Source organism: Gymnodraco acuticeps, unplaced genomic scaffold (genome assembly GCF_902827175.1).
Source record: "Gymnodraco acuticeps unplaced genomic scaffold, fGymAcu1.1, whole genome shotgun sequence".
Classification (NCBI taxonomy): Eukaryota; Metazoa; Chordata; class Actinopteri; order Perciformes; family Bathydraconidae; genus Gymnodraco; species Gymnodraco acuticeps.
In genome coordinates this window covers 842,292-863,119 of record NW_022992191.1, presented here as the reverse complement: position 1 = coordinate 863,119, position 20,828 = coordinate 842,292, and the positions used below count along the sequence as shown (strand labels likewise).

The 20,828-nt window shown below is 40.6% G+C and overlaps 2 protein-coding genes across 6 annotated transcripts; one reads left to right on the top strand and one right to left on the bottom strand.

Moving 5' to 3' along the window:
• Positions 1-593: 593 nt before the first annotated feature.
• On the top strand, positions 594-13,868 carry si:dkey-19b23.7. 4 transcript variants are annotated; one of them, XR_004567970.1, is made up of 9 exons: positions 594-798; positions 1,197-1,268; positions 1,355-1,426; positions 1,851-2,053; positions 3,162-3,225; positions 3,317-3,495; positions 3,725-3,922; positions 4,048-4,151; positions 7,720-13,868. XR_004567970.1 is itself a non-coding variant. In XM_034205230.1 (9 exons), exons 1-8 carry the CDS (start codon positions 784-786, stop codon positions 4,137-4,139), a joined length of 882 nt encoding a protein of 293 aa, XP_034061121.1. In that variant the 5' UTR covers positions 594-783; the 3' UTR covers positions 4,140-4,151; positions 7,720-13,868. The 4 variants fall into 4 exon arrangements, 2 of the variants coding, with proteins under 2 accessions (XP_034061121.1, XP_034061120.1); XM_034205230.1 differs by having other exon boundaries at positions 3,317-3,482; XR_004567969.1 differs by lacking the exon at positions 7,720-13,868 and having other exon boundaries at positions 4,048-5,563.
• On the bottom strand, positions 4,542-9,214 carry si:dkey-19b23.8. Of its 2 annotated transcripts, none has more exons than XM_034205231.1 (3): positions 8,954-9,214; positions 6,398-7,132; positions 4,542-6,122 (listed from the first exon to the last, which is right to left on the bottom strand). In XM_034205231.1, the coding sequence occupies exons 1-3, from the start codon at positions 8,967-8,969 to the stop codon at positions 6,046-6,048; spliced, it is 828 nt and encodes a 275-aa protein (XP_034061122.1). In that variant the 5' UTR covers positions 8,970-9,214; the 3' UTR covers positions 4,542-6,045. The 2 variants fall into 2 exon arrangements, with proteins under 2 accessions (XP_034061122.1, XP_034061123.1); XM_034205232.1 differs by lacking the exon at positions 8,954-9,214 and adding an exon at positions 7,379-7,792.
• Positions 13,869-20,828: the final 6,960 nt, after the last annotated feature.

Sequence of the window (20,828 nt, the reverse complement as noted above, 5' to 3'; positions counted from 1 at the left end):
CCTACTTTCCTACTATAGCCAACCAGCACTACAATAACGTTTGTTGGATAATTGGGATTTTTTACAAATTACCAATGAGAAATCCAAACAGGATGTGGAACCTAATAGTTCAATAGAGTGAATAAACTTCTAAAGAAAATTTAGAGTGAGATTATCGTTCAAATTGGTCAATTTAATAAATTGGGCCTTCTGTGAAATTACACCAGGGAGGTGTCACTCATTCTTGTTGCTGCTTTATGATGCTTTTTAATACATTTTATTTGTTTAAATGAATTACGGGCATGGCATACAGCATGAACAGAAACATGAATGATAGACAAGGGTACAGTAGCGTAAACTTTTTCCAAAAATTGTCAAACCATGCTTTAAATAAGTATACTATACTTTACTAAATATATGCCGTTAGACCTATGACTCTGGGGCCCAAAAATAGACTCATATTTAGTCCAATAAATTGTAAACCATACAGAATTAACATGCTTATGGCATTATTTACACATTCTCTTCTCTTGGCTTTTAGATATCAGAATTGAACGGTAGTACTCCATCATGGCCGCTAGAGGCGTACCATGCCCAACACCAAACCAATTTCACTCTGCGACAGCGAGCATCGAGAAGGAAACACCCGAGGAGACACACAACCTTTCTGTCTGTGTACAACCGTAGCAGCTAACCAGGGAAATAATCCCTTATAAACAGCATAATGTAAGGTTTAAATGTTTGCATATAAAAACGCCATGATCGCACCGGAAGCAGACGACGTTATATGCAGTTTGGTACAAAATGAGCAGCAACAGTGTGAGTTTCCTTCATATTTTACCAAATGTAATGTCGGAATTGAGAGATTATATTAAAATCGAATCGAGTGCATCCATTTTGTTGCATGCAATGTCACGTCATACTTTAATATTAATTATAATAATAATTCCTTACATTTATTATAGCGCTTTTCCAGATGCTCAAAGCGCTTTACAAATACACAATATTAATGCATTCATCCCTATTGATCATCGTTTATTATAACGAGTGAAGTCTTTACTGTCGATACAGGATACTGAAGGGGTGCTGCCTGCATGTGTTGCTAGGATACTATTCTGGGAGAGGGATGATGGGAGAATTCTAGGTCAGAGTTAAGGTCAATTTAATCCTTATTGTTAATAACTTTAATATGATATCTGTCTTTTGCATGTCAATAGAAACGAGAGAGGGAGCAGAGGAGGAAGCTGCAGCACTTTCTGAATGACCTGGCCTTACTCGGGTCTTTACAGGTGAGTGAGTGCACATGCATGCCGAGATGAGTAAACATGATCAGACTTCTTTGCTTTTGCAAATAACATGTGTGTTTGTGTTGCAGGGATTTAAATACTTCCAGCCTTGGCTCAGAGGGAAAGAGGAGCTGCTGCTGACCGTCGTTAACGAGGATCTGGTTCGTTTTTGTAGAATCCAGACAGTAGGCCTACAGCCATGGATCCATTACAGAATTTCACTCAAAGAGATGTTTACTAACCACATAGAGAGCCAAAATGACCACCTAGAAAAGTAATAAGACTATAAAGAAACCAACACAGCTGCAAGGAGACACAAAGTGCCACAAAGAGACTCAAAATGACCATGACAAGGGGAAAAACAACTAGAAAGACACCGATAATAACCAAGAAGAGACACAAAAAGACAAACTCAATTACAGAGACCAACACATTATTATAAAGAGGAACAAAATGACCACAAAGTGAACAAAACTAAATGAAAATAGACAAAATGACCACAGAAGTCACACTAACAACTACATGCAGTTATAACCGTGTTCCCCCCCCCCCCCCCCCCCACCTGTCCCCCCCCCCGTCCTGCAGGGTTTTCGCTCTCCAGGCTTCGTGGTCTCCAGAGCCTCCTCCCTCTCCTCCATCAGCAGCTGTAACAGCAGCGATGTCTCCCCCAGCAGCAGCTCCCCCAGCCTGGGCAGTCGAGGCAGCTCTCCCCTGCCTGGAGAGGAACCTCCGGGCCCCCGAGAGCCTCCGCCACACACACACACCAAGACGCAGCCACACACTGTCAGGTGATTGATTACACGCCTGGAAATAGAAATATGTATATGATGTCATTGGGTGATTTCAAATCTGAAAATGAGAATCAGTGTATGTGGTAACATTTTACTGACGTCTTTTGGTGCATCATTTTGTGTTAGTTGTAAACAAAACAAACAATATGTTAAGACATACAGTGATTTACATAATAATAATAATAATAGTAATAATTGATGACATTTGTGTAACGCCTTTCAAGGGACCCAAGGCCGCTTTACATAGTAAACAAACAAACAAACAAACAACAGGGGCAAATAATAAAGTAACAAATTAAATAAATAGCAGTAGGAGTGGAAGCATGGGGACTGTGATGGGTTAGGGGTCAAAGGCCATGGTGTGATGGGTTAGGGGTCAAAGGCCATGGTGTGATGGGTTAGGGGTCAAAGGCCATGGTGTGATGGGTTAGGGGTCAAAGGCCATGGTGTGATGGGTTAGGGGTCAAAGGCCATGGTGTGATGGGTTAGGGGTCAAAGGCCATGGTGTGATGGGTTAGGGGTCAAAGGCCATGGTGTGATGGGTTAGGGGTCAAAGGCCATGGTGTGATGGGTTAGGGGTCAAAGGCCATGGTGTAATGGGTTAGGGGTCAAAGGCCATGGTGTGATGGGTTAGGGGTCAAAGGCCATGGTGTGATGGGTTAGGGGTCAAAGGCCATGGTGTGATGGGTTAGGGGTCGAAGGCCATGGTGTGATGGATTAGGGGTCAAAGGCCATGGTGTGATGGGTTAGGGGTCAAAGGCCATGGTGAACAGGTGAGTTTGTAATGATGACTACATGGTTATCTGAGGCATAATTGTTTTTATGTTTATTGTAAAATGAAAATAGTGACACCGTTTTTATGTGGCCAACAATTAGGTCACAGTTCACGGCAAGAAGAATGGTTCCATTTCGTAGGAATTTGCCTCTAATCGCTAATAATCTTTTGGTAGACGGCAGAAAATGTAACATTTCGTTAATCGATTAATGTTTAAAGGGTCGGTCGAGCAAAAATAATGGTGAAAAAAGTCATTATTTACATGTATTTTTATATCACATGATCATCTCTCCTTATACTAATAATTGGTTGAAATGTCTCTGTCCTCAGGGAGGCTTGCAGTGAGGAGCATCTCCTCCCAGCCTCCCCCAGTGAGAGAGAGATAGCGGTTCCTGTGAGTGCTTTACCTGGTCTTTTACTTTTCCACCCACTAACCCTCTCTAAAGTGTGACCGCTTTGACTCTCCCCCCCCCCCCCCCCAACAGGAGGTGAACTGCACTCTGTTCCTACTGGCCGGCTACGTGAAGTACGGACGGCCCTACGCCTGGATCCGCTCCAATCACGAGCGCCTGGTTAACATCGGGGGCACCGACTCCATGGTCAAAGACACGCCCATGAAACTCAAGTCCATCTCAGACTGGCAGACGCGAGGTATGGAAACAATGTGAGGAATCCAAACACGAAAGAGAGCTATTGTTTAACCGCACAGATTCAATAATTACAAGTTTTTCCATGAGCTAAATCAGACGCAGATGTCTTAGCTCAACCTCAAGACTACTGTTTGGTGTGGATTAGTGTGGTGGAAAAAGCTCCAGGTGATGAAAGACTATTAAATCTCTGCTTTATAAATGGATTACAATTTAACAAATGTGTTTTCTGTTGTTTTTTCACAGGTATTCGCGTGTGGGATGTCATCAGCGAGCTTGTGTGTCTGTGCACCGTCCCCTCTCCCTCCAACCCCTTCGCTCTGGACATGCGCTACATCCAAAACCTTCCCTTCCCCGACCGCTTCCTGGTCACAGGCGCTCTCCTTAACTTCCTGGATACGTATGTGGTTTACGGTAACCGGGACGAGTTGCACTATGACAAAGGTACAAGCTTCTGGAAAGACGAAGAGAAATTTGTATTTACTTTTATCATTTTAGCCAGCAGGTGATGCTGTTTAGCTACATTACGAAGGGATGGCTTGATTTTGATGATAGTTTTCTCCTTTCAGTGGTGGAAGAGGTGAAGCCTTTGAGGCGTCTTCACGTCCAATCCCTGCTGGAGTTACAGCGACAAAGGGAGGGCTCTTCTGGAGAGGAGTGACTTTAATCTTAAGTGAGATATCATTGGTGCACTTTAACCGACTTTTAGTAGAGACAAATACAGCATATAGGGTTTAACTGTGTGAAATCTCTTCAAAAGGGTCTGTATTTAGGTCATTGTTTGTCTAATTTCTTTCAAGGCTACACACTCCAGTTGTATCTGTGCTCAGTTAGAAGGTAGTCACATGTATTTTTGAGGTGAAATAACCCTGGGAACTGTCACATGACTGAGATTAAACATCCCAGGACCTCTCTGGATGTCTTGCCCTGCTCTCCCAGGCCAAATATAACATTTTAAAAAGGAGCAAAACAGACATATTTATCAGGGTCAAAGCTGCAGAAGTTCAAACTGGTTAAACATTCATCACAGCTGTATGAAAACAAACATGTACAGACAAACGAGTGTTGTATAAAAAGTTTTAATATTCCATAAAATACATATTTCATTAAATATGTACAATGTCATAAAAACAGTACACTGATAAAAATACGCCTTGAAACAGGCACTTTAACCCCTTTTGTGAGATGGGGGGGGGGGGTTGCGCATTTTGTAAATAAAAAGATACATCACAAGTACAAAATGTTAAAATAACCCGATTAAAACTTTGTGGCACATCAGTCAAAACACCTAGCTTAGTTTTGGTCAGAAAACACAAAATGGTAGCCTCAGGGTGTGCCACTAATCCTTAAATCTCTCATTTGTAAACCGTAAGACACTAATCACCTTCATGAGAGGCCGTTACGCAATACTGCACATATCCATGTCTGTAACCGTCACTTTTAATTAAGCAGGCAGGGGCCCCTTTTATGGCTTCGGTAATGAGAACGACTCGGCGTAAAAAACGGCACATTGTGACGAGGCTGCTCGATATGCAAAGTCATGGTTAGACGTTTCTCCAATTTCCTCCACGTTTGGAATGCAGGTGCACGGCCGGGCATTCCACACCGAGGCTCCAGATGGGAGCGTTCCCAGTGTCCGCACACAAACCCGCAAGTCATGGCTGAGTGTGTGTTTTCCCACATGAATGCAAATAATTCAGCGCAGTGGACGGTTAGGATCCGTTTTTTTTGGAAGGACGCTGCTGTAAAAGGAAGGATTTGTTGACCCTAAAGCTTATACTGGGGTCTATGTTTTCCAAGTTACTGACAACAAAGCAGTTGATTACATTTGATCTGTTTGGATGTCTAATTCTAATGAAAGTACAACATTTCAAACCATAAATGATCTTTACTTGTACGCCTGTGGTTTCCCTCTGACATCTATATACCCTTGTCCGAAACTCTCATACTGTAAATTAAAAAAGGGTGTTTTGTTCATCCGAATAAAATACAAAGATGAGAAACCTGCCACATGGTTAAAATAATAATAAAAATAAATCATGACCTGTCACAAATTTCATAAATAAAAATCTGCCTTCAACGAAAGCTCTCGTCGTCTTTTTCCAGTTTTTGGTCGTCTCTGTGGCCAAAAGTCTATTTTCCGACAGATCAAACTCTTTGGCGGCTAAAGCATCAAGTAGACTCTTCAAAAACAAACAAGCCGTCCAAAAACAGAGGCCCGGAAATGAAGCAGTCTGCTCCCTAAATGGCTTGCAGCCAGTCACAAGTCCTCACATAGCTGTTGACAGCTGAACAAAGGCAACAGCTTTTTGTGCTACATTGGACGCCACTCTTGCAAAAGTCAACAGACGACTTTGCTGCGTCGAAAAACCTTCAAGTCCGTACGCTCACTGGTTATGGCGACATCCTTTCCTCCTTCATCCAAATATGGACTTTCTCCTCTTCCCCCTCTTATCCTCTTTGTCCTCCCTTCTGTCTTGTAGTCGCTCCCGTCAGTGCTGTTGTCCTTGAGTTTGTTGTCAGGTAAATGTGGTCCCATTTGTTACGTAAGGGTAAAAAGCGTGGGTTCAGTTCCAGCTGTCAGAGGCAGACCCTCTTCTCGTGATGGCTCTGCGAGACACAGAGCCCCTCTTCTTCCAGCGAACTGAAAAGAAACAGACAGAGAGGGATGAGTCAGTGGTGTTAGCTTAGCAGCTGCAAATGAAACTTGTATAAATGTTACTTATGAACATCCAAGAAGCCTCAATAGTGTGTTAACCTTTAAAGTGTCATAGTCAAGGTTTTACATTTACTGTTACGTACGTCAGCAACACACACCAGAAGCAGCACTAACAAGTTTAAACAGCAACTAGTCTAGAAGCTACCCTAAAATCCCATAATGAAAATATATATTTTTTGAAATGAGTGTTTCAGTCTCACCTTTTCCCAGACTGGCAGGTAGCGTGCAGCTCTTGGTGTTGGCGGGGGAGTTCACCGACTCCTCTGCCAGTTTCCCCTTCCCCTCTCCGGGCTGCGGCGCGGCCGACCCCTCCTGCTGGAAGTCGCTCAGCGCTCGTTGGAAAGAATGCGCCAGACACGCCGTCATGTCCCGCGCCCGCTCCGCCCGGCTGCACCAGAACACCCGGCACTGCAGCTGCTGCCCCTGGTGCTTGCAGATGTACAGGAAGACATTGGGCAGGTTTGGGCATTGGGCACAGTACGCGATGTCTTGCAGGTACGTCTTCGTCAGCTGCCGACCTGTACTCAGCTCCTTGACCTCCACGTATCTCGGCCGCACCACCAGGGCGTGATCTTTGCTGAGCTTCTTCCTGTTTGAAACACCTTCCAGCAGGTGGCTAATAGCGTCCTGGGCCTGCTCTCGGTCTAGAGAGAAGATCTTCTCCGTGCCCAGGTAGTGGACCTTAAAGAGAGGGTCTCCGTGGGATAGAGACTCTGTGCGGTCGCGGCGAAAGCGGCGACGTAGCGCAGCCGGAGAGTTCTTGAGGGTCTGCATGAGCTGAAACGTGCCGAGCGACATGGTGCGCTTCAGGCTGGATTTGGGGGCAATGTTGGCAGAGGTGTGATCACCAGAGGTCAGCTGGTCCTCTTTAGAGCCTCTCCCACTCTTCCACCTTTCTTCTACGAATGGAGCGTAGTTGCATCCACTGCTTTGATCTGAAATGAGGCAGAGAAAGACAGTGATGTTAGCAGATTAATTATTGATCAAGAAGTTGACGGGGATAGGGTGCATCCTGGAAATTGTTTGTTTTGACATTGAGTGTTATCTTCTACATGCATTCCAAGCCTTGATGTGGAAAACTAAACACGCAGTCAGCACAGCTTGTTGCGCAGCATAGAAAAACAAAAGGCCACCTAACAGGATCAGTTGCGAATGTGACGCACGGAGGAATATTCACTCACCACATACACCAGCCATTCAATATTTACACTCAGGTTTGTCCTCACAGCTGTGAAGAGACACACTGAACTGGACACATGCCCAAATAAATTGAAGGTTACACAAAGTGACACACAGGTAATCACAGGTGCATAGCTGTGTTTAAACTTATCCCTGTGCCAAGCATTACATACACTCATATCACCATGTTATTAGTTACTGGACGACTTCTCAAATTCTTGCCTTTTTGAGCCTTATACAATGTCCGCTTCTGGCCTCCCATTGTCTCCCATCCTACTCACCCACAGAACTGCATGTTCTCTATTGTGTCAAAACTTTATTTGTTCCCCTTTCTCTTTTCTAGGCCATTCTTTCAACATCCTAGCTCCTCAGAAGTGACTTGCAGATAAAACCACCAACTGTTCCAAGGTGGTGACCATTGTTAAGCGACCCCTTGAGCAGGAAACAGCTTTGCATTCTCTCCCCCCCCTCCCCCCCCAACCAAAATATTTCTCCTATAAACAATGGCATGCTTTTGTGAGTATGTCACATCGCAAAAAGGGACGCAAGTTGACCTAAAGTCTCGCCCAGACCCAGGGCATGCACACAGCTACACCTGTGGGCTGTACACAACTTTCACCTGGAAACTCACAGACAGATAGCTGGCTGTTTTGCATTTACGCAAGACTGCTTTACAACGACAACACCGGTGTATCCTGTGCTCAATAACCAAAAGAGTACAAGATAAAGTTACAAACACGTCATGTGCCTGAAAATACTTGTCTACATGATCTGAATGAACAACTTTACTTCAATCTGACGTGCAAAGAGCTGTCACATCCGCAGTCCATCCTGTGGGTGAATATGTATTCATTTATTCTGTAGCCAAAACTCATGTAGAGATTCTTGCTCCAAACTATATTCTAAATAATGTATACAATAATATATCTCCATAAAGAGGTCATTTTAAGGATACATTTGTTGTGTAATCTTGCATCAACACACAAGATAGAATTTATGTATGTATTGCATTCACACTACTTTTCCATGCTACACTTATTATTATTTATTTTTTAAATACTGTTACTCTACCTATTGTTGTCCACCTTTGTAAATTGTAATTTCCATCTCTAATGTTTTATGCATGCTTATATTAAATGTTTTGCCTCCTTACTTTTGCTGTGAGAGTGTAAATGTCCCCACTGTGGGACTTATAAAGGTATTGAGATTGAGATTATTTAGATGAAACAAAGCAACAAACAAGGAATTAAGGTAAACCCAATCCAAAATATATAAATACTGATTGAGCAATGGCAAATTATTTCTCCAAACTTTTTTTTCTGGTCATTTTCTCCTTCTTTGTATGCCGAATTAACCAAAAGAGCCTACTGATTACCTACATCTAATAAACAAGATATACTGTGCTGTATAGTTGCAGAAATAGGCGAGATAACTTTAAATTGGCTGATTTTTTAATGTGGTTTGGCGAACCCCGGTGTAAGAGCCAAACTGTCAAAAAACCTGTTACATTTCTGAGTGCATTTCACCTTTACCTATGAAAAAGTCGATTTAAAAACGTTAAAAAAAATGTATCTTACCTGGCCACAGTTTCATGCAAACGATGTCCTTTAGCGTCTCAGGTGAACCTGGTGTTTTGAAACTGGGCAGGTGGAAGTGTGCTATCCTGCACGCTTTTACGCAAAACCAGCTTGAAAAGTCCTTATTGTTGAAAGAAATAATCGATTAACCGAGTCGGTTTCGGTTGTCCCGTGAGTTCAGTGTTCGTCTTGCGTAAATAGATGTTTAAATGAGTTTATGTGCAGGCTGGATCATGCTCTCATTTCTCTGCTCGCGGTGAGTTGAATGAATGTGAGCGCTAGCGCGACAACCGTTTTTAAAAGAGTGTAGGCGCGGGCTCGTCACACACGTGGACGAGCGCTGGTGTCAGAGCCAAGTCAGAGCAGAGAGGAGGCTGGTTGTTCTGAGGGGGGAAAGGAGGGATGATTTACAATAGAAAAGGGATTTACAGTACATGATAGGGTGGATAACAATGAACACTTACTGGCATGGGTGTTTCAAAAGAAGATGTATGGCATACCTCCTTCATGTACATATTTAAATGCCCCTTTATCATAGTTTTCAATGGTGGAAAGTAACTGAGTACATTTACTCAAGTGCATACACATTGTATACTACTTTATACTTCTACTCTACTACATTTTGGAAGCCAATCTTGTTGGTTTTACTCCACTACATTGATATACGTATTTTACAGTTTCAGCTCCTTAAATGTGAAGAGGTGTTGCCTTTGCTTTCACATTTTTTATTGTATTTTGGTTTTTGCTGCCATGAGTACATTTACTCAGTTATGGCACCATTCTCAAAACAGTACTTTACTTGAAATTGGGTATTTTTACAGTGTGGTATCAGTACTTTTACTCAAATAAAGAATCTGAATACTTTTTCTAACACGGTGTGTATGTCACCTGAAGTAGGGGTTATATCAACTCATTTTACACTGTGTTGTATCTGCTCTTTATTGAAAAGAATATGACGTTTACACTGAGTGAAATATTCAAGATTCCATGGCTATCATTGTTCCTTAAAATATAAATATATTTGTTGCGCAACATCTAATACAAAATTACCCCAAAATATTCAGCCTGAAAGATCTGTGGGATTGATATATAATATTTGACAATACATTGGGTCTCCAATATGGTATTATTTTGTATACGTACAAAATATAATTGGATATTTACCTTGGGGTTAGGGTTAAGGTTCTAAAATAAGAGTAGAGGGTCAATAGACAGCTATTTTTCTATTATCAATTAACCTTTTGGATAATTATTTACTCAAATAAAGCATCAGAAATGTTCCCAAAGCTGTCATCCACATTTTGTGTGTGACCCATGATATGAATAGTAGAGAGGATGATTTTGCATTAACATAACTAATCAAAAGGATTAAAATGTAGGTTTTTTATGACAATATAAGAGTTGTCATCATTTCACAAGCCCATGACGCTATGCTCCACCAACTGAAAGTTTCACATTACCTGCTACAAGTCGAAAACAAGGCTTGAGGAAACATCTGAAACCCACTACCTTTCATTACCTCCACATTGCGTCAGAGCCCCTCTCTAATGGGGATCGCTGGCCTCCCTGGTTCAGATCTGCTTCAAGTGTTTATTCTGGGGGCATTTTGAACAGTGGCAGAGGGAAAAGTCTGAACGGTTCCATGTGTGTATGCGTCTAAGTGTGTGTGGCTGGGTGTGCCTGATGTGGAGAAACAGTAGGGCCCCTGTTTCTCCTGGGTTTGGCCCAACAGCAGTTAAGTTCTGAACGTCACACTCGCCTCAGAGCCTATAGCGGGACACACTGTAACTGTTCTTGGGGCCCCGGTGACATAATGGACCATCTCAGACATCAGGCTCCCACCCTCCTGACGTGTCTCACAATAACAGCGAGTCAGCATCCAAACTGTAGCATACGCAGGCGTGCAGCTGCAGCTCTTAAGACAGGGGTGTCCAAACTTTTTTCAATGAGGGCCACATACAGAAAGAAAATACGAAGGGCTCACTAGAGGAGAGCTATATTGCCTCATAAGTTAAGTTATAAGTTAGCAAAATCAATCAAATGTATGATGTTTGATACTTGAAAATGCTTTAAGAAACACAACAGCCTAAATCCCAGCTCTCCAGAGGGTTTACTTTATTTAGTTACAATCAGAATCAGAATACCTTTATTCGTCCCACAGCTCAGTCCTTAAAACAGAAGCCTCAGATTGCTTATAAAAAGAGGAAACATGAAGGGTAGATTTCAAGGTTGGTATGTAAATAAGTTATTGGGCTTTTTTTAATCAACTGAGATTTGTTTAAACATTTTCCAACTTTAATTTACAGAATTTATGTGAAAAGTGGGCTTATTAAGACATGAATACGGTGTAATATATTTCTACATATATATTCAAGAAGTACAATATATGACAAGCACAAGTTAATTTGTGGGGCATATTTCATTATACTTTTTGAATTAGCTAAGGGCCGTTTCAAAATGGACCGCGGGCCGCTTTTGGCCCCTGGGCCGTAGTTTGGACACCCCTGTCTTAAGAAGTGCAGACTTTACAGGTTTAACTCCCAACTAAAACACATACTGTTTATTTAAGAAAACACAAATGTACTTTGTGTTTAGGCTGTATTGAATAAGAAATATTGTATGCAAAAAAGATACTCTGGAAATATTGGTTGGACATTTCGTAGACGTGGATGGTTCCCAGAGGATAAACCCTACTGACTTTAATTATTCTCTGTACTTCTCCTGCACCAACATTTAGATTGAAGCTAATTAGCAACTACTTTTTAGATAGAAACTTTTCCCTTTTTCAGTGAAATATCAACAACTTATAATACATGTTTGGCCTAGGTGGCTAGCATGATCAGAAAGCACATTTCCATGAGCTGTACTAAGTGATAGGTAGGTTTGATCATGCTAAACTCAGTGAGTGAACACTTAACCAATATATACATGGTTAAATTATGCAACAATATCAATATCTACTGGATAAACACCACATTTTGAGTGAGATATTTATATATTATATTATAAGAGGTGTCCTAATGGAAATTACTTTTATGGTGGTTAGTACCACCACCATAAAATGGACACTTGTTTTATCAATAAAATATTTAGTATCATGGAACCCTTGACATTTAAACTAGTCTGTCCTGCTTAAAACTTCTGCATTGTATCATAACCATTTGGAGCAATGGTTTTTAATATAAGTAGCTTTGATTATATTCTTTGAGCAGAACAATCTGAGTTCTTTGAGAGAAAAAAAACACCAATTTCAAATGTCAATCTCTTCTAATCAGAGTTCTGTTAAGATAATGGGCTCTATTACAGACACACCCAATTGTTCAGAAACTAATTGGCAGCCATTCATTCAAATGCCTTCACAGCACTTGTGACTGAAACCAGCCAAGTCTCAAGAGGTTGTTGCAAGTCATTGTGGGGAAACAAAGACAATCTCTGAGTGCAGCAATGGGCAAGGTGATGGGAAATAGTAGGTTCATGAGAGCAACACCTCATGACACAACAGCTCAACTGAGAGGGGATTTAGAGAGAAATATCACAGATTGTACCTTTAATCAAACAGGAGAGAGTGGCAGACAGGGAGAAAGTGGAGCGTTTGTTGATGAGATTATCTATAAAAACCCACTAAGGTTTACTGAGTTATCTGTTTAACTCATATTTTCACAGGGTTTTGACCTCTGTTGAGGTTGCCATAGTGGAACATGTGAACAGGGATGTAACACTGCTATTGTTGGAAGCAGGGCGAACAAATTAAGGAAGTAAATTGACACAATGTACTGTAAGCTCCCTCCCATCCGTTGTAGAGATGTTTTATGCCCAGTTCCCTTTTTCTAAACCTCTGTAAATCAGATATGATTGGCATTTATTGATGTAAACCTACAGCTATAGGCTTGTAAACAGTGAAGACTTGTTCTAGTTCTACTGGAGCTAAGAACCACAACACAATCGGTTCCTGGCACCATTACAACCAGTGCTATGAGTGCTGTTGAGATCTCCATATCAAGTGAATACTTAAAACGAAAGTTAATTATAAATCAAATATGATCAATCATATTCTTGTATAAACCCATAATGATAATGCTTCTGGTTATGTCATAGCCATAGAATATGGCCCCTGGTATACTCTCTCCCGGTAAAAGCTCTGTCCCTCAGAGCTGGGTTTTTGCTCTCTGTAAGGTTCTCTCGAACTTGGTAACTATTGCTTAAATCTCTGTGTATTGAATGCTGAGGGAATGGTTTAGATGAAAGTTTTGAACGAGATTCTTAAACCAATCATTCTTAAATGTGTTGGAATTCTTAAACCAATCATTCTTAAATGAGTTAGAATTCTTAAACCAATCATTCTTAAATGTGTTGGAATTCTTAAACCAATCATTCTTAAATGAGTTAGAATTCTTAAACCAATCATTCTTAAATGTGTTGGAATCCTTAAACCAATCATTCTTAAATGAGTTAGAATTCTTAAACCAATCATTCTTAAATGTGTTGGAATCCTTAAACCAATCATTCTTAAATGTGTTGGAATCCTTAAACCAATCATTCTTAAATGTGTTGGAATCCTTAAACCAATCATTCTTAAATGTGTTGGAATTCTTAAACCAATCATTCTTAAATGTGTTGGAATTCTTAAACCAATCATTCTTAAATGAGTTGGAATTCTTAAACCTACCATTCTTAAATGTGTCAGGATTTTAGAACTAATTAGAGAACCTTCGTCACCACGAGGAAATTCTTTTGGATTTTGTCGGAAGACTTTAATGGGTGAACTATGAATTAAGGTTTTAGATTAGAAAATAACCCCAGCATGATATGTTTAGTATGATTATAATGTTGTAAAGAGAGAGAAGGTAAAAACCCTGTATACGTTTGGACCTATTTTTCTTCAAATAAACTGATCCCACCTTTTGGATTGGGACAACTTAAAAGACATCTGCGCTCTCCTCTCCTGCTTCAAAGGTAAGATTGCACACTGCCACACTCACGCTTAGGTAGGGCCACACCTCATTTACTGATATCAAAATCCTTCGGGATCGCTTAAACAGATTTAAGAGAGTTGTCTGAATTGAAACAGCAGTTAATTGAACCTGGTTCTTCAGGAGTTAATAGAGGTGAGATCTTACTGACGTTGGTGGATCTGAGCCAACCAGTAAACTTACACAGACTCAATAACTTCGGTTAGGTCAATTAGTAGGTCTGAGTAATTTGCCGGAATAAATTATCAGCTCCTCCCGACTCTTACAGTGCTAAGTCAAGACATACAACATTTCATAATAACCTGTACTGTCAATCACTTGTTAACTACATTGCTAGCATTAAAAAAACGACTGTACTTTAGTGCTTAATAGAAAATGTAGGTATGCTAACATACTTAACTCAGACACTGTACATTATACCCATATATTTTTTTTTTATTACGTCGACTAAAAAGTTCTTGTGAGCATGTTAATGTTCTGACTTGACCTCAGTACAAAACAGATTTAAGGTCAAACCAGATTATGTGTTCCAACATACATAAAGACAATTATAATAAGTAATTGATACATTTTAATTGTCTAAATATTATGTTAAAGCACCATTGCCTTTTTGGTACTAACAAATAAAATCAACATAAAGAGAAAATAAAGGAAGAAAATACATTTCTGTTGTTGTTTACTCGAATACCACAGACACCAATACAGTCTGTTCCAGCAGAGCTTCTACCTGTGAAGCGAAGCTGGATGAGGTGTGCAGATACGAAAACAGGAATGCAGATTTATGGGTCGACTACACTGTTCTCAAACACAGAGAGCATGATAGGAGGAGCAGTTTGTTTCTGTCCAAGTGTGTTAAAGGTTATACGGTTCAAGTAAACACAGAAGGCTGCATTGCATCTTATCTGTCAATCCTGGGCGGATATGTGTCTTGATTTTGACTGTGATTACGTTTTGTTATTTTGAAAAGTACATTAGGAAACAACACCTACGACTCAGTGGATGTCGTAACAAATGCTGGAGTTGCAGTAAGTGTGTGGGGTCACTAGTTCATATAGAGGTGAAGTGGTTCCTGCTTTACATACAGTATGATGTTTGTACATTTAAAATATAGTTCTGTACATCAAGAAAGCCTCAGTTTGTTGTAGTATGTATAACTGCTGAACTAAATCTCTGTTGGTAAATATATGTTACCAATGCAGATTTTACCTTGCCGTGTTAGCTAGCTAGGTAACATATCTACATTCGCACAAAAATTTCACATTATCTTAACTCATGGGTTTTATCCTGCCAGTCAGAAGTAAAATAACTGTTGCTCGTGTGAGTTTATCCCAAAAGGAAACACACAGGCAGCCTAGCTTCAGCTGCTCTTTCAAATCACGTTTTTTTTTAAGGTCTTATTTATCCACAGTTTTAGGACTAACTGCACTTAGTCTCTCAAATTTGACTACCATACGTTTTGCGCCCAGATAAGAACCAATGGCGGTCCCCAGGAAAGGGGCGGGACTTGGCCCCTCTTTTGATTATGTATTGGTAATATGACAAGGCTGTTGTTTAGAAGAACACAACATTTACAGGACGTTGATATTCTCGTAAAACAGTAGGAGAGTCTTAATGTCGATGCTTCTTTGTGTTTGATCCAATCAAGTTACTATAGCTGCTCTTCCAGCGAAAGTGACCGGATTCAGTCATGTAAATCCAGGTCTCTACCCACTTCCTGCTAACTCCTTTCCTGAACAAGTACTACAGGCGTCTGGTTTCACTGAAGGAAATGGCTGTTACTCGGAGAAGTCATCGATGGGGGTTCATTGTATCGCCTGGCCTCACTGTCAGGTTTTCCTGTTATTCGTCTATAGTCAAAGGAATCCAATCTGAGCAAATTACTGAAGAAGGAGAAAGAGAAAAGCAAGGTGGCTCCATTTGGTACCCTTAAATGCCAAAAAAAACAACTCATAAAGTGTGAAATCATGATATTCTGAGAGGATTTTTATCTTTGGAGGAGCGTTATTGCCATTTAAATCCCAATGTAATCTCACACACACATCCCATTCTGTGGCTGCAGCCTGAGCTTTGATGTCTCGGTACAGTGAAGCTTTAGAGGAGAGGCGATTTCCTCAGGATGTTGCTTCAGTTATATGCTTCTGTGTGTTTGAAGTTAAGATGCGCTACGTGCATTTCCCAATCTGCCGGTTTTGTGGACATACTGGAATTTGTGGATCGTATGTACAGCCTTTTGTTTGTTTACTGTTTGGGGTCTGGGAACACAAGAGGGTGTCGGCTAGGTAAAGCTTCAACGCAACAGATACATGCCAAGAGAGTATTTTTAGAATGTGAGAGCATTTATTTCAAATAAATCATCTGTAATCATTTGACAGAGCCTGAAAGTAGCCAAAGAGAGAAACAAATAATACATAGTTTAACAGGAGAATTAACATTTATCGGCGAGAATGCATCATTAGTGCTGATTAGCTAACGATAGCTTGCATGCTAAACTACAAAGGTGAACATTCTACATGCTAGAAGTTAGCATATAACATGTTTGTAGTAAACACTACTCGCATTAGCATTTAGCTCAACTGTGCTTATAAATGTAGCCTCACAAAGCAGCTGTGGCTTTTTAATCCTTTGGTTTGTATTTTCTATCGAGCCTTTTAGTGTCGTTTTTCGTTGGGAACTGCCTGACTCCAGTTTAACCTCCTGCCAGCTGCTGATATCAGCAACAACAAACAAAATAGAAAGTTTATGCTTCAAGCTTTTATAGGTCTATATCGGGAAGCGCTAATCTGTATGCTTACCTGTCTAAAAGTATACAAGACAGTTTAACAATTGCAGCCCAAAGGCTTTTAGCGATATTATTCCATTTTAAAACTATTTAAAAGTAATGTTTATAACAGCAACAGGTTAATGCCAGTGGCGGCTGGTGGAAATTATTTTAGGTGGGGCTATTATAATGGTGAATAAACCACACGGGGAAAATTTTGAGAAATGACCCCTTAAATGATGACTTCTGGTGATGTTAGAGATATGAGAAGACTGATCAATACCTCCATAATCTTCAGTGTGGTAAGCTATGAATCTTCCAAAACTTCCAAACACCGTGTCCTGGACATAGTTTCTACAGTAAACTGTGCAACAGTACAGTAGGCCCACACAAACTGCAGAACACTGGTTCTTTGGGAACACTCAAATGATTGAATTCCCATTTAAAATCAGGAGACTAAATACGAACATTATATGCAGACACAGACGTGGTTCAGAAACACAGAAATATTAGAAAACAGACCATTAAGGCAAAACATATCGTTTGATGGATGTCAAAACTCAACTACAATAACATGTGTGTGTGTGTGTTTATTTACATGCACATAGTATCTGTCCCCGGCTGTTTGAAGAGCAAGCATGGGAAACAAAAGACAGCGTTTACCTGTTTGCATCCAGAGTCACACACACAGTTACAATCACACTCCCTGTAATTGACTTAATTAATTAATTAATAGATAGTTTAGCTTCTCACCATCATTTGCTGTGGCCCACTGATGTTAACGATCGTAACTGAAAGGCTGCCTGTCAAACGTAAACATTCAGCCACGTGCCTCGCAAACTCTCGCGAGAGTTTTCCACAAGACGGATCCTTCTAGCCATAACCCTGCACCGGGCGCTGACATTGGCGCCCGGTGATCATCAGATTTGACGACGCTGATTGGCTGAAATTATGTTTCGGAGGCATAGTTTACAGATAGCAACAGTCAGCTGCTAGTGGATGCTGCTGCACTGGTTGAGGGCTCCTCTCTTAGCGCCCAGACGAGAAAGGGCAATGATACACGGGCAACGCCAGGCAGGAAACATGTGACTTATCGGTAACTTTAGACATCGTAACACAATTTTAAACGATATTTTATTGTAGATTATACATTTCACTGATACCAATTATATAATATTGACCTTGTTCATTAAAAATAAATTAAAATAATAAAATAATTTTTTTTTTTTTTAATATATTTTTAATGTGGGAAGAGGTGGGGCGGCGCCCCTAGCGCCCCTATGGGCCGGCCGCCACTGGTTAATGCGTAAATCTTTGTTTTCTGTAAACTCAGTTGACCTCCGTTTCCACCTGCTCTCAGGGCTAAAAGTGGACAGGGAATGTATCTTCAGCAATGCACAGACCTGGGATGAAAAAGGGAAGCTGGAGGTGTTATCAGCGGAATAGAAATATGAGGTCTCTAAATAAAACCCTGCGAGTGAAAGGGGGTAATTTAATGCAGATTGATAGCACAGATGGGATATTTGCCAATAGCTTACAGAAAGAGAAGTGTACCAAAAACACTTAACCGGACACTGACATGAAGGTGCTCCACAATAATATTTACTTATCGGGAAACTAGTTGTTTATCTGCCTTTACCGTAAAAGCACCTTCAGTGTTATTGTTTAATTTTCTACAGCACGTCCCACTCGGCCAAAGTCCCATGATGAGTGGCCAAGTGACCCGACCTTCACACACATCACATGAGTGTCTGAAGGAAGTCATGAGCGGCTGGCAAAAGAAACCAGAAAACAAAAAGCAGCATCATGCCAGCATGACTATCGGCTACAGATGTCCTAATAAGGCATGTTTAATGGGCTGTGTGGAGCAGAGGGAATGACACAGCGTCTGCCTTTCTCTCCTCTAGTTATCTTTGCATGAGGGTTGCGTCAGTCTGCTGATGAGCTAATTTCCTTTCAGGCTGAACTGACTGGTGGGGTTTGAGTGTAATAACATGCGCAGGCCAGACAAGAGGAAGGCTTTGTCTGGGGGAATTCCTTAAAATCATAGTAGGTGATTATTAAAGCTTTTTTCAGTAGAAAACTTGAGCAAAAAATGTGACTTTTTGCTCAAGTTTTATCCCCAAAGTGCAGGCTACTTTAACAGCTCTAATCACAATGCTTTCCCTGCCTTGTGTTTGTATGCATGTCAAACAGTAGATAATTAGGGATGGTGCTTATTTAGAAAGCAAAATAATGTCCAAAAAAGGGAATTTATGGAAGCTGAAAAAGGGCGGAAGATGTCAGCAGTGATTCCTCTTTTGTTTTGACTGTATTTCAGTCCCTTTTGCTTTTATTTAGTACCAGGTTTAGCTCTTTTTAGCAATTGATAAATGTGGTGTTGACTGCTTTGTTGTGAAAATGCTCTCAAGCCAAGGGACCAATCAGAATCTAGACTAAACAGGAAGAGGCGGTGGCTTCCTGTCCGGCCCTGAAGGAGATGTGACTGTACTGAATCCCAAAGCACTGGAAGTCTGGAACAACAGAGAAAACAATAGCTCGACAAAAATCAAAAGTAGCAACGTCCCGTATTTGAACTGAATACTCAAGTAACCTTTCCTGACACCAGATCACAGGCCGGTGTTTAGTTATAATGCCAGGACAGTTATATCAACAGTACATTGGGTTGTTTAATGACGCTCACAGAACTTGGCTGCGGAGCTTTTCCCGAATGTACCCTCGGGAGTTGGCTCAGACTGCTATGTTTTTTATTCGTTCAGAGGTGTGAATAATGTCAGTGCTTTGTATAATGAGCCGTCTATTCGTTAGTGCTGAATAGAAGGGACAAGACCTTGGGTTTACTCTGCTAAAGCATCATAGATGTAGAAAAAGTGACATGTGACAGTGTTTTTACTTTTCATTAGCTAATAAAAAGGTAAAACAACATGTTCCCTGCCCTGTTTTATTACAATTTAGTTTTTTATTTCAAGGTTTAGGAACATTTCCTCAATTCATAATGGACACTTACCCATTAAGTTCATCTGAAAAAAATAATAATAATTTGTAGATATAGCCTTCATACTACTTTAACAAAACTCTGTAGTAATATGTTTGGCTCTATGAAACCTGATGTACTTATATGATTCTGTTTTCTTCAAGGTTGTGTCTTCCTGGTCGAATGTACTTATTGTAAGTCGCTTTGGATAAAAGCGTCAGCTAAATGCAATGTAATGTAATGTAATGTAATATATAATATATATGTATAAAACTATAATGTTACTGCTATTAAAATGTTACCTTCCCTTATAAACTCTAGATTGGTAACGACCTCTTCCGAGCAACTCAATCAATACATCTTTTAATCCCCAGAATGCATCTCTATCTAAAGCTTGGTACAAAAACCAAAGGGGCGTCTCCGATTGGATGCAAGGCAACTTGGAATTCAGGAAAAAAAATACAAATAAAATAAGCTTGGTTTGCCTTTGATTTTGTACGTATTTGACAAACTCCATGAAAAGTGTTAACTTGTGAGATTCAGAACCCTTAGACAGGGCCAAGCTAGCCGTTTGAAGACTTTGTGCTAAGCTATGCTAAGATAAGCTCTCGTACTCTCTGCGGAGAAAGCAAATAAGCGTATTTCCCCAAATATTTTGCTACTTTTTTTTAATTGTGATTGTAGTAATGTGTTTTTATTACATGTACAGCACTTTGGCTCGACCAAAAATCGCTTTTAAATGTGCTATATAAATACAACTTGATTTGATTTGATTTACTCAAGGTTAAAGGTTTACAAAAGATTTTTTTTAATATACACATGTTGACCTTCGGCCCATCATCAGTTATGTAACCTGGGGTCATCTGATGTTCCAGTCTTTCAACATCACACACTCACGCTCTATAACCTCATGGATGTTTCCACAGTAACACTGTCCAACAGATCACACAACTCCCAAAACACTAAGATTTGCGGTATGCTTGCAGGTTTTGACTAAGGTTTTTGTAGCATTTGTTAGAAGTGTGTGAGAGGCCACACTCTCTTACTCACAATCTGACTAACATGGTCTACAAAGTATCTGCTTCGAGCTGCCTGTGAGTCTTTATGTGCGTCTGTAAAAGCTGTCAGGGGCGTCTTACGCACGTCATCAGCAGCTCCAGAGAGGCTTGCTGA